The sequence below is a fragment of the Podarcis pityusensis genome (genome assembly GCF_964106645.2).
Source record: "Podarcis pityusensis genome assembly, chromosome: 8".
Classification (NCBI taxonomy): domain Eukaryota; kingdom Metazoa; phylum Chordata; class Lepidosauria; order Squamata; family Lacertidae; genus Podarcis; species Podarcis pityusensis.
Genome location: NC_138033.1, coordinates 5,219,484 through 5,233,080, shown reverse-complemented (window position 1 = coordinate 5,233,080; position 13,597 = coordinate 5,219,484). Strand labels below are relative to the sequence as shown.

The 13,597-nt window shown below is 51.3% G+C and overlaps 1 protein-coding gene across 1 annotated transcript; it reads left to right on the top strand.

Moving 5' to 3' along the window:
* Positions 1 to 124: 124 nt before the first annotated feature.
* CCNP (cyclin P) lies at positions 125 to 12,604 on the top strand (the record flags this gene model as incomplete). Its single annotated transcript, XM_081016739.1, has 10 exons — positions 125 to 128; positions 1,784 to 1,887; positions 2,581 to 2,652; positions 4,589 to 4,682; positions 5,495 to 5,601; positions 7,180 to 7,278; positions 7,734 to 7,889; positions 9,455 to 9,613; positions 10,546 to 10,724; positions 12,350 to 12,604. 10 exons carry the CDS (start codon positions 125 to 127, stop codon positions 12,528 to 12,530), a joined length of 1,155 nt encoding a protein of 384 aa, XP_080872865.1. The 3' UTR covers positions 12,531 to 12,604.
* Between the last annotated feature and the right edge of the window lie 993 nt (positions 12,605 to 13,597).

The following is a 13,597-nucleotide window of genomic DNA, read 5'->3' as shown; positions in this document are numbered from 1 at the left end:
TTTCTGGGTTAGCGGAGTCTGTAACCTGAAGCGTATGTAACCTGAAGCGTATGTAACCCGAGGTACCACTGTACACCGAGCCCTCACTTTCCCCATTGCTTGGTTCTCCAGATGCCTTTAGATCATGGGTAGGCAAACTAAAGCCCGGATCCGACCCAACCACCTCAATCCGGCCCATGGACGGTCCGTGAATCAGCGTGTTTTTACATGAGTAGAATGTGTCCTTTTATTTAAAATGCATCTCTGGGTTATTTGTGGGGCCTGCTTGGTGTTTTTACATGAGTGGAATGTGTGCTTTTATTTCAAATGCACCTCTGGGTTATTTGTGGGGCATAGGAATTCATTCCCTCCCCCCAAAAAATATAGGCCCACCACAAGGTCTGAGGGACAGTGGACCGGCCCCCTGTTGAAAAAGTTTGCTGACCCCTGGTTTAGATGCTCCTGAACCAACCTTCCATCTGGTTAGAGAGCCAGTGTGGTGTAGTGGTTCAGAGCGGTGGACTCGTAATCTGGGGAACCGGGTTCGCTTCCCCGCTCCTCCACATGCAGCTGCTGGGGGACCTTGGGCTAGTCCCACTTCTCTGAACTCTCCGCCCCACTCACCTCACAGGGTGTTTGTTGTGGGGGAGGAAGGGAAAGGAGAATGTTAGCCGCTTTGAGGCTCCTTCGGGTAGTGATAAAGTGGGATATCAAATCCAAACTCTTCCTCCTCTTCTTCTGGTGCTGTGGGGGAAGTGTAAAGATGTCCTCTTTCCGCCAGCCGTGCAGGTAGCCAAAGTTGGCTGTGGGGTGAGGTGTTTGAGGAGAGACGTTCCCTCTCTTGCAAGTCCTGATCCTGCCTGAGTGTCATTTTCATTAAGCTGAACTCCTCATCGTTTTAGGCCAGAGGAGTGAGAGAATCCATAATGCCCCCGTGTGCAAATTTTAGTTGAAAATTAATGGACTAAAATGGCATTCCTGTATATCTGAGGCATAGCATTTTTTTTAATAAGTTGATTAATTTCAGTATACATGCTTATCGTACCAGTAATCAGCAGGTGCTGGGCAACACTTTAAGAGAGCCTTTCCTTCAACCTTTGCTCTTGAAGAAGGTGATGCCTTTTCTAATTGTGACATAGAAATTAAGCAGCTTTTTTTAAAAAAAGAAAGAAATGCTTGCTGCCTTCAGAACTCTTGTTTCAAAAATGCACAATACATGCCTACTGAACTGACCAATCGGTTTAAAAGTCTGCTTGAATCTGCTGCCCAATCGCAGAGCGGCTGGGGTACAAATAATAAAATGGGTATTATAAATATGCTGACTACAGGTAAGCTCTCTTCAGCCCAGTGGGACTTCTCTCCTTGTAAACATATCTAAGGTTGCACCCCTTTCCTTTTTGTAAACAACATTATTATTTGATCCAGCTCCATGGTTTTAGGCTTCCATGAACAGCCTCTTCCATGGATGATAATAATAATAATAATAATAATAATAATAATAATAATAATAATAATTTTTATTTATACCTTGCCCTCCCCAGCCAAGACCGGGCTCAGGGCAGCTGACACCAGGTATAAAAACAATTGAAATACAACTTAAAAACAAGATTAAAATACAACACTAAAGCATTAAAATGTGTCTGCTTATGGCAGCAAAGGCACCTCTGGCCCTGCTGACCTCCCCCCTTTCAGGATGGGAGGCTGTGCTGCCTAAGGCCTGCCCACTGGGTCTGTCTCTTCTAATTTTTGCTAATTAAGCACAGCTGGAGTTGCATCTCACTTGGGCCTGACTCTCCCCCTGCAGAGCTGACCTTCCTTCCTAGCCCTTCCTCCTCTGGGAACCATGTGGAGTGTGCAGGCCAAGCCCACCGCCTTTCAAGAGAGGAGATCCTGGCAGACTGCAAGTTTGTTGGTTTGCTCTTGTGGTGGGGGCTCCGGGGGCGGGCAGGAGGGTTTGGGGTGGGGTCCTTGGTCTCCCTGCATTTTTCCCCTTTCTACCCTCCCCTGCCTAAGAGATGTAGCTTTTGGAAAGGCCCCTGAGTGGATGTGGGGGTTGGTTTGTTTTTTGGGGGGAGCGCTGTTCCGTTTGGACCGGTGTCTGCAGAACCTGCCTCCCACAGCAGGCTAGCCCCTTGGGGGGTACCTAACAGAGACCCTCATTGGAAGCTGAGTTCCCTGAGCCGAGAGGCCCTGCCACCCTTTCACAGATGTGGCGGGAGAAAGGCCTGCACTCTTCACATGTCCAGGAGCGCTCTCTATCAGAAGAGCATCCTCCTAGCATTGCAAAGGAGGCTTTCTCCACCATCCTGGCCTCTCTCTTTGCTCCCCTCGGTGGAGAAGTTGCTGCAGTGACCTGTCGGCTTCAAGCTGGGGTTTGAGAGGCCGAAGGTGGGGGTACATTTGCCCCCCAAAAATCCCAGCTCTGAAGTGGCTGAGTTTTAACTTCCCACATTTTGCTCGTGGTCACACCTGTGACCTTCACTTTGTTCGAGATGCTCCTTGGCAAAAGCCCATGTGGGGGCTGATGGGGGGGGGGCCCCAGAAACCAAAGTGGGGGAGTTCTGCCCCTTTAACTCCTCCCTTAAATATGTTCCATTTTAGGCAGATGAGAAAAGGGAGCCTTTGAAAAGCAAGAACAACAAAGGACTGAGCAGTGAAAAAGGATCCAGGAAGGTGGGTCTTCCAGGGGGTGCTGGGGTGCATTGTTAGAAGACAGGAATCATTTGCGGAGTGGGGGGCAGAGGTGCAGCCTTGAAGCTGCCCCCCCACTCGCTCACCTGGAAGCAATGATGTCATTACTTAGCTTTGAGCACCCATTTCCGGCTCCCTTTAATAGTGAACTTGGGTGCTGAGTGCCAGCAGGATTGGAGCCCCAAAGGTTCAAGGTGTTAGTAGGGGGGAACAGAGAAGCACTGCAGACTTTCAGACAAAACAGCCTACGGGGCAACAACACGCGCCTTTCAAGCAAAGAACTGAAGGAGGAATGAGGACGTTCAGTACCTTGGGGTGTGGGGTGTCAGTTGGGAAAGAAAACTGAGGTGGGACAGGTTGGAAGGGGGGGAGGAAGGATATCCCAGAGGGGAGAATATTTCTGACGGGCTGAAGCCCCGAATAGGATCAGCCCTCTTAGACTACGCTGCAACATTTTGTTGCAGATTCTGCACTGACCTTCACTTGGAAGTCATTGCCGTGGGAGGGAGGGAGGTAAAGGCGCTTTGCATATGCTTTGCATATGCTCAAAAACAAACAGCCTCTACTTTCAGCTGGGTGTTGGCACTGCAGAGGTAAGTTCTGAGAAATGCAAAGTCCCAAAGATGGGAGGTGAGCAACGCAGACCTCTTGTCTCTTTCCCCTGCAACACCCTTGGAAGACAGGAGATCAGGGGCTGAACATTTGCCACGTATATTGGGGCATCAAGTGACCACGTGAGCCAGCTAGAACACCTATTGTCTACTGCGTTTCTATCCCAGCCTTTTCTCCAAAGGGTTCCAGGTGGTTCCCTCCTCATCTAACCTAGGGTTTCCAGATGTTCCTGGGGACAGTCCCCGGATTTGCAAATCTGTCCCCGGGAAACGTGGCAGCCTCAGCAGCCCAGAGCCAGCCTGGTAGCGCAGTTGGCTCTGGCTGGCTCCAGGCTGCTGACTGCCACTGCCAAAAGGGAACCAGGGACATCCGGTGGTACAGATCTCCTGCCCCCTTCCCCCTTTGTTTTGACTGATAGGGGAGGCTCAGGAGTTCTGGGCAGGCGGCTGTTGCCCAGGAGGGGCACAAGGCACGTGGCTACTCTGCCGGGCAGGGTGCAAAGCCCTTCTTTCGCATCCTATGAAACATAAATGTGCAGAGTTTTTTAAAAACTGGGCAACATGGCTTTGTTTTGACAGATCGGGGGAGCAGCAGGCGGACAGCCATTGCCCAGTTTTTTAAAAACTCTGTGCATTTATGTTTCACAGGGTGCAAAAGAAGGGCTTTGCACCTTTATGCAATATGCATGTGTGCTTGGGCCCAAGGGTCTTTTGCCTCACCATCCCCACTACTGACTCCCTGTTGCTACTCAGCTTCGGGGGGGGGAAAGTGTCCCCGGATTCATTGAAAAAAATCTGGTAACCATAATCTAACCCCCACAACAGCCCTGTGAGGTAGGTCAGGCTGAGAGAGGCAGCGACTGGCACCCAAGGTGAACGTCGTGGCTGAGGTGGAGATTTGAACCCTGGTCTCTCCCAGGTCCTGGTCCAGTGCTCTAACCACGCTGGCACATTGGTGGTGGCCCCAGTTGTGCCTCTGCTTACAATCCCAGGCTGCAAGGCTCTGAGGAGGCGTTTTAAGATGCAGGAGCTGGTTCACGGAGCCCTGCTCTGCCTCTGCGGGGGTCACAGGTCCAATCTAGTGCTCTTGCGGCCAAACTGTGGTGCTGTGGTTGAGAGTCTTGGCCCGGGACCTGGGAGAGACCAGGATTCGAATCCCCACTTGGCGTGGGTGACAGCCAGTGCCTCCCGGCCTAACCTGAAACATTGTGCCGCCTTGAGCTCCTTGGAGGGAAAAAAGCGGGATAAAAATGCAATCAATCCATCAATTGGTCCCCACCCCACCGCACCCCAAATCTCTCTTACAGCGGAAGGTCCCCGGGAGTCATGAGAGGGACGTTGCTTCTGAGAAGCCGGGCGCTGTCTGCCCCAGGACCTCAGCAGAGCCGGCGTTGCAAAGAGGTAAGGGAGCTCCAGGCAAAATAGTTTGCAGGATGGGGTAAAAGTTGGGGAGGGAACAAGAGTTGGCCTGGGGACGCTTCCCATATTGCCTACTGCCTACTGCTTCCCCCTCTCCACAGACTGTGAATTTTAAGTAGTCCTAATCCAAAGCCCATTAATTCTTACCAAAGTGTCTGGAAATGGTGAAGCCCTGGAGATAAGAGAAGAGAAAACTTTATTCGCTTTAGCCAACGGCCATAGCAACAGTAAAACATTACAGTATATGCAAAAAAGGGAATTTGATACAAGAGCACAATTTAAAGTCCTGAATCAGCCATCAGTTAGTGGCCCTTATTCTGATTGCCCCTGCCAAAGTGCCAAGACTTTGACTCGCTTTTTCCATACAAAGGGTGGCAAACATATACCATCAGCCCTAGAAGTCTTCCAAGCTAAACCCCTAGCACAGCTACTATACGGGGCTCAGATTTGGACTGGTAACCACCTTAGCACTTTGGAAGCTCTTCAATCAAAGTTTCTAAGGCAGATTTTTTCCGTACCGCCATGCGTCCCAAACGCATCATTGAGACTGGAGGCAAGTCTCCCTTCAGTAGAAATATGGACTTGATGCCCCAAAGGACGCTGCCCATCTCCCTGCTCCCCTTGTCCCACGACGGGGTCCTTCAGGCATGGGGGGCAGGCCTTGCACCCAGTCCCATCTCAACCCATTGCATCTGGCACAGCAACATGCAGAAGCCGCCGGGTGCTTTGCAGAGAGCTCAGGTGAGCGAGCCAAACCGCACCACAGCGGCTGTCTCTTTCCTCCCCCACCCCAGTTGCTCCCGCCTCTGAGGTCCTTGTGGAGGAGCTCTCGCAAGCCATGTTGCGCCTGGGCATGGGTCTGGAGAAGGAGTATGCCTATGACATCTTCAGCAACCTGATGGTAAGTTGGGGGGGGTGACTGTTGGGATACTGCCAGGGAGACGGGGGCATCAGGCGGGCCCCCACCTGGCTCCGAACAATCACCGGTCTCCTGTGGAACAGCATCAGTAAATCAGCGACACGAGCTTCAGATACGTTCCAAGACCCGTGCGCACCCTTTCAGAAGGGTGTATAAATCTTCCACAATGGAAGAAGCAGACAGAGAGAGCATATTTACAGCTTTATTCAGCTTAGTTCAGGAACAAAGGAAAACATGACTGCTTGCCTTCATATCCAGCAAAACAGCCACATATCAAAAGCTACATGCAATGGAAGTTCCCAGCAAGAGCTGGAAGTAAACAGGCATGTGATACACAAACGTCATGCCTGTACCCTTTTAAGGTGGAACGGAACTATATCCTAACAGTGACTTCCATCCTGAGGACCAGTGTTGGAATCCCCGCCTCCCAAGAGAGGCCCCTGTGGGCTGACCTCTCTCAGAGGATTTTGGGTGGGGCTGTTGTCCTCTCTCCCTGCCATGGGGGCTTCCCAAAGGCCCCTTGCTTGGCCGGTAGGGGACTCAGAATTTTAGAGTTGGACGAGACCTCCAAGGGTCCTATAGTCTGACCCCCTGCAGTGCAGGAATGTCACCCAAATCACCCGTGACAGATGGCCATCCAGCCTCCGTTTACAAATGAAGGGGAGTCCACCACCACCGCTCAGCTGTCAAACAGGTCTTACCACCAGGAAGGTGGGATTAACAGAGCCACATTAATTGTCAAGTTGGATGGGACCTCCAAGGGTCCTCTAGACTGACCCTCTGCAGTGCAGGAATCTTTTGCTCAAGCCTACGACCCTCAGATTAATAATAAATAATAATAAATTTTTATTTCTACCCCACCCTTCCCAGTTCAGAAAACCGGGCTCAGGGTGGCTAACAACCAATTTAAAACACTTAATTGTAAAAGCAGCGTAAATACAGTATAAAAACATGAATAACAATAAAATTCAAAATTCAGAAATCAATTTGGGGAAAATCCATCCAATAAACATTGGATAGTCACCAGGGCTAGCTGGCTGAATTAGTCCTACTTGGGCCAGTGAGGAGACCAGGGGAGAATTAGCTGTGGGGTCTCAGAGCGGGTGATCTTCATAAAAGGGGAGGGAAGGGAAGGGAAATAAAAGATCAGGCTGAATTCAAATTAAAGGCCAGGCGGAATAGCTCTGTCTTACAGGCCCTGCGGAAGGAGGTTAAATCCTGCAGGGCCCTGGTCTCCTGGGACAGATCATTCCAGCAGGTCGGAGCCACCACTGAGAAGGCCCTGGCCCTGGTGGAGGATTGTCTGACTTCCTTAGTTCCCAAGATCTCTAAACTATGCTTATTCATGGACCTTAAGGTCCTCTGCGGGGCAGACCAGGAGAGGCGGTCCTGTAAATACGAGGGTCCTAAAAGCCCTAAGAGCCTCCTGTTCTACTGAGTGACAGCTGTCACGGCTCCCTTGCTTTGTCCTCTCCCAAAGGACGGGGGTTTATGAGAAGAAGGGAAGGGGGGTGCAGCAACCTCAGGGCTCCTTTCTCCCCCCCCCTTTCCTCCCCACAGCAGAAGCAGCCGCATTACGCCTTCCGGGGGCTTGATATGCCCAGGTCTGTGACGGGAGAGATGCGTGGTCTCATCATCGACTGGCTGGTGCAAGTGCATGTAGGTACCAGCAGGAACCCCCCCAATCTCTCCCCCCCCCTGGAAGAGCGGGTGGGGAAGTTTGTTTGGGGTGGGGCTGCAGGAGGCCCTGAGTTTCCATCCCCTTGCAGCAGACTCAGGTGGGCAGGGAGGCATCCAGGGCCGGCTCTGCAATGAGACAAGGTGAGGCAGGCACCTCGGGTGGCAGAATGGGAGGGGCGGCAGGTTTGGCTCCCTCCCCTTGCTGGAGAGGCAAACTTCTGCCCTGAAGGGGGTCAACCAGGAGTCCTTGGAGCAAGCAAGAGTTGGGGGCTTGGTGGAGCCTTTGTTGTGGGGCAGGATATCGGGGAATGGCGGCCCCAAAGTCATAGAATCACAGAGCTGAAGAGTTGGAAGGGACGAGGAGAAGGAGGCGCTGGACTGGGATGCTTTGTGGCAGAAAGTTGTGTCTAATCCTGCTTCTGCCCACCCCCCAGGAATACCTGGCCCTGGCGGACGAGACTCTCTTCCTGGCCGTCTACCTCTTGAACGCCTACTTGAAAGCGGGCCGAGTGCGAATCTCCACCCTGCAGCTCCTGGCTGCCACCTGCCTCTTCCTGGCCTGCAAGGTAGAGGAGAGCAGTTGCCCTCAGGTGAGCAGGAGGCCGCAGGTGGGAGGGGGAGGCTCTGGTGCCCAGTCCAGGGAGGGGGGCTGCCCTAGACTCCCACCTCTAGGAGAGGCAGTTGAGACTCTGTGCCTGTCAAGGGGACAGTTCACACTGAATAGCTGTGGCTGGGCTGTGGCCTTAGTTGTGGGGCTTCCTCTGGTGGGCTGATCCTGCACAGCTCAGGGGGTCCAGGCCGGCCCCTCTCCTGCCCCTCTCCTGCAAATGAGCACCTTGTGGGGGGTAGGCAGGGAGGCCAAGGGCAGGAGGAGGAGACTCAGACAGGCGCCTCTCTCATCGCCTCCCAGCTTATTTTTTTTACTTGCTATGTTGTTAATATTGTTTTGCCTTGTTGATTTGTTAATCATATTGTCAACACACTGCTGTCATCTCCATGAGGGCTGCGAGATCCCAGGGGTTGGGGGGGCACACTTTCCAGGGTCCATGTTCCTCTCTGGGACAATGAGGCACAGCAGAGACTGCAGTGTCTTCATGAAATATGGTTTTATTTGCCCATATATGTGACCTGCACCTTGATGGGAGGATTCCAGAACATTTGCATCCTATGGGGTTTTGCTACCCCATCCTCAAGGAGCGTTGGACTCAAAAGGACAGCAAAAAAGCCACACTCTGCGTCTCTTGGTTCTAGACTGTCACTCCCCAGCTCTCTTGGAGTTCTGCCCCCCACCTTCTCCTTCTCGCTGTTACTCCAAGGAGCTCCCGCCAGCCTATGCCATTCAAAGTTGAATCCCTAAACCTCTGCCTGATTCCTTGATGGACCATCACTGACTTTTGGCCCCTGCTGATGGCCAAAGTTTAGCCCAAACTTACGGTAACTCTAAATTTTACTACATCCAGGAATGATGGGGAGGCTGTGGCACCCAGGAATTTAGGGGAATCTGGCCCCCCAAACCCATAGCAATATAATATGACATGCTGTAATCAGGCGATGTTTAGCTTATTTTTATATCATTTTTAATAAGTCTCCCACCGTATTTCAAAGCATTTATCATCATAAACATTTTCTTTTGACATACAAAGTTACTTTTTGATTTCCCACCCCTCCTTTCCTAATGTTTATTTTTTAGCTGTTTTATCGCACACATATTTTTACTACCCAAACCCCACTACCATTAAATCTTTCACGAATCCGCTGCTTATTATTTCACAGTTTGGCTTATTCTTTTTTAGTTGGTTAGTTTTAGTTTGTTAAATACTGTTTCTTGGGTTTTACTTGTTTCGCTGACGATCATGGGATCTAGGCTGTACTTGTGATGTCCTGTCACGTTGCTGTTATTTATTGTTTGTGAGCCCTTTTGGGATTCACTTGAATGGAAAGTGGTCAGGGAAATGCAATCACAGAGGGAAAGAATCATAGAGTTGGAAGGGACCCCCAGAGGTCATTCAGTCCAACCCCTTGCAATGCAGGAACTGCAGCTGAAGCACCCATGGCAGGTGGCCACCCAACCTCTGCTTAAAAACAGCCTTGCGAGGGAGACTGCCCACCCACCCCTTTCTGCCGCTGTCTCTCCTTCTCCCCTCCCTCCCTCCAGCCGTCCCAGCTCTGCTTCATGATGGAGGACTCATTCAACCAGAAGGAGCTTTTGCGCATGGAGCGCAAGATCTTGGCCGGCCTGAAGTTCGAGCTGCACTATGCCAACCCTGTCCACCTGCTGCACCTGCTGGCAGAAGTGGGCCATTGTGCCAGGGAGGTGAGTGTCAGTCGGGTGGGCAGGGGTCTCCCAGGCCGCAGCTGACCCCTCACTTTCCCTCTTAAAGAGATGCTGGGGCTCAGAATGTAGCCTTCCCAAAGCAAGAAAGGATTGGACTCTGATTAATAGAATACACACGAGGCTTGGCCAGCAAGACTCTGGGAGGAGTGCATATAATAATTCCTGTCCACCCCTCGGCCCAGGTCGTTTTATTCACAAAAGAACTTTTTACACAGTGTTCGTAAGAGACAATCAGATTTCCTTTGAGCATTTCAAAAAAAACCCCACGTGGGGACAAAGTTAAAGTTAAAACTACAAAGAAACTATTTCCTACTTGAGCATGCATAGTAGTCCAGAGTAAATAAAAGAGGAAGGAAGGAGGAGTGCTTTTAAGAAACCCCGGAAGTCATAAATAGGAGAGGCAGGATGGCAGTGTTTACCATCTTGTGAACTCTCTTCCTGGCCCTTAAGATCTATCTAAAGATTAAACTACGTCAAAGTAACCTACTATCTTTATGTACTGAGGGTGCCGGATGAAGCAACTGGCCTGTGTTTCAGAATGCTTATACGTGCCTGTCAGGTGTAGAGAAATGGGCAGTAGAGGAAAAATGGCAGAGGTGCAGAGGCTTGTGGGATTTGATCAGAAATGATTGTCAATGAATCAAACCCAGTCAACGCAACGCTTTCATCGCGGACACAGTGGCTTGATGCATATTTCATAATTCCTCACAGTAATCCCATCTGATCACTACATCAGAAGTCAGACCCTTTCCTCCCCGAGTGCAGCTTCTGCACATGCTCAGAGTCAAGGACGTTGCTGCCCCTCCGATTGCCTCCTGCTCCTGGCCTGACCTGAGGGCAGGGGCTGGTGAGGGCAGGACTCCTGGGCCCCCCTTCCCCCTACTTGCTCTTCCTCCTGCCCCTCCCCCCAGGTGCTCCTCTTGGCCATGTACTTCCTGGAGCTTTCTCTGGCGGACTGCGACTGCCTGCGCTTTGAGCCCGCCCAGCTCTCTCTGGCTGCCCTGGGGCTGGCACAGAGGGTGCTGCCGGAAGAGGGTGCCAGGCTCTGGGACGCTCTCCAGGAAGGTGCCCTGAACCTCCACTCGTACAGGTAGGAGCAGACCCCTGGACCCCTGGGAGGGGGGAGGAGGCAGCATAGGAGGAGCCCACCTGCCAGTGTGTTTTCTGGGAGGCTGGCGATTCTCTGTGCCAATAGGACAAAGACTTTTCAGTTATGAATGGGTTTTGTAATTCTAGGATTCTGAAGAACTGGAGTTAAATTCAGAAGCTGCTTCTCAGGCCCCTAAGCTGCCACTCTGGAGACTTATGTGAAGTCACCAATATATTTCAGTCTTGGAAAGGGCCTTGCTATGCCCTTTTTAATTTATTGTCCTTGATTTAGCTAAAATTCCTGCATTTCAGGGGTTTGGACCAGATGACCCAACTCTACAGTGCTAAGATTCTAAGAACCTATGGAGAGCCGGGCTGCCCCATCTAATCCCATAGCCTAGACTCTCAGCGGTCAGCCAGCCAGCCAGCGGTCATTTGGGGAGCCCCACAAGCACCCCAGCACCTGCTACTCAGAAGCGTCACTGCCTCCTGTGGGAGGGGGTTCCGTAGGGGCTGCATGAAGGAAGACGTTATTTTCTCTCTCAGGGTGGGCCAGGAAGCCCCCTGTTCAAATCTTGCCTCACTGCTGAGTGGAAGTGTGCTCTTGTGGGAATGTTCAGGGATGCAGGAGAGGATATATTGTTTGATTATAGCCTTTCCAACTTGTGTTAACAAGTTCACAATTTAGCAGAGTAACATTCCCCTTTTTAAACTCACAGCAGATGCATTTGCTCAGGCTCGCTAAAGCCTCTATAATAACTGTTCTGGTATTTCCCCCTTATTCCCTCATAAAAGGTAAGACACGACACAGTCTTCTATAAAAGTATAAAAAGAGTTTACTCACATTCTGTTCACAATCGGATCCCAGAAAGCAGACTTTGCTTAGAAAAGTAACATACACCTGGAAACTATCTCATAAGGAGACAGTTCCTTTGTCTTCTCTTGGCTGGAGGCCAAGAGAGCATCTTTGACTAAGCAGATGTTGCTTCTTCGACGAAAGTAGTCACAGAGAGAGAGATGGCTGCCCTGCCCTGTGCTTTTGTCATTACCTGCACAGGTGAGGCCACGCCCACCTCTAGTCACATGCAGAGGAAGTCTGTCCCAGCCCAGAAGGAAACAGGAAGTTTACCTGCTGGCTGGACAAACATTCCTCCTCATGTGTAAACATGTTCACTCTAGGAATGTTGTACTTGACTGCTCTTGTGTTTCACACCCCACAGCTCTGGCAAGTTGCTGCCTCCTCTGTCTTTGCCCCTTATGGGGGTGATACTCCGTCTTGTGACAGGGTTGCTGCAGGGACATATGGGGTGATGATGCTTGGCTTTTACAGAGAGTTCTGCGCCTGGCCTGTGATTCTTGGGTCCTTTTTGCTGCAGTGATGCTCTCTGGCTGGCTGGCTGCACAGAGGTCATCGATTCATATAATTGAAGGGACCCTGTGGGTCATCTAGTCCAACCCCCTTCTGGATCAGGCCAAGGACCTGTCTAGTCCACCATCCTGTTCTCACAGCAGCAGGAGAGTTGCCTGTGGGAAACTGGCAAGCAGGATTTGAATGCAAGAACAACACTCTTCCCTCCTTTATTCAAAAGCATAGCTTCCTCCCTTCCTGCCTCTCTCTCATTGCAGTGAGTCTGAGCTGTCGGCAGTGCACCCTCCCATGGCCAAGGCTGCCCTGCGGGGCCCCAGCTCCACCCTTCGCGCCACTTTCCTGAAATACTCGCGGCCTCAAAAACTCTGCACCAGCACCAGCCCTGCCATCACGGCCTCCGAGTACCTGAGCTGCTTCCTGGGAAGCCCCACTCCATGAAGAGGGGTCTGCTGTGGGTCTGCCTTTAGGGCCCATCGCACCCCGTTGCAGGGCGAGAGGACCTTTCCCAGGCCTGCTCCATGGAAGAAGCATGGGGTGAGGTGGACCAGAGCCTTCAGGTGGGGAGGGGAGGGGATGGGGCCAGGAGCCCAAGCAGAATCCTTGGGAGACAATTCAGGTGGGACTGGTATTCTCTCTCTCTCTCTCTCTCTCTCTCTCTCTCTTTCTTCATCTCTTCACAGTGACCCCACCCTCCTTGGCACTATCTGCCTCCCTCCAATCTTAACAGATTGGTTTTAAAAAAGAGTAGATAACTGTAAGAAAACAGGACTCTGGAAGTGTTTAATAAAGCGTGTTTTGTTCTCTCTTGCTCCTCCTATTATCTCTTCATGGCAAGGTCTGTCAGTTCCCTTGGAAGTGGAGCCGGAATCTCAGGCCCCTCTTGACAGGGGTGATGAGTGTGGGGGGAATATGTCCCCACCCCTCTATTGTAGCCCAGTGGTGAAGCGTATAAGCTACGTCCCAGGAAGGCCCCAGTTCGAATCTTACCTCTATGATTTAAAATTGTTTTCATGGTAAAACGTTGCAAAAACAGAACATTGCAAATTTAAACGAAGGCATTACATTACTCAGAAGGCATGATGAGCCTTCTCTTCTGCCCCCCACCCCCCATTCACTGCTTCTTCCACTGTCAATACAGAGACCATAACACTGATGGTCCACTAAGGGTGACTGCAAGCTGCCTGTCACAAGTGATGTTCCGCCATCTTTCTGGTCAAAATTCCTGCATTGCTCTTCAGACATCACTAGCAGGGGAGCTGGATAAATATTCTTCCCACTCAGAAGGAGCCAATTCCCTTGCACATGTGGGCTGGTATTATAGAATCATAGAATGATAGAGCTGGGAGGAACCACGAGGGTCATCTAGCCCAACCCCCTGCAAAGAAGGAATATTTTGCCCAGCGTGAGACTTGAACCCATGGCCCTGAGATTAAGAGCTACCCCAACTGAGCTACCCCACCTGTCTACCTGCAGGTGGCTCCAGTTCCTGGCAGCCTCTCCAGGAA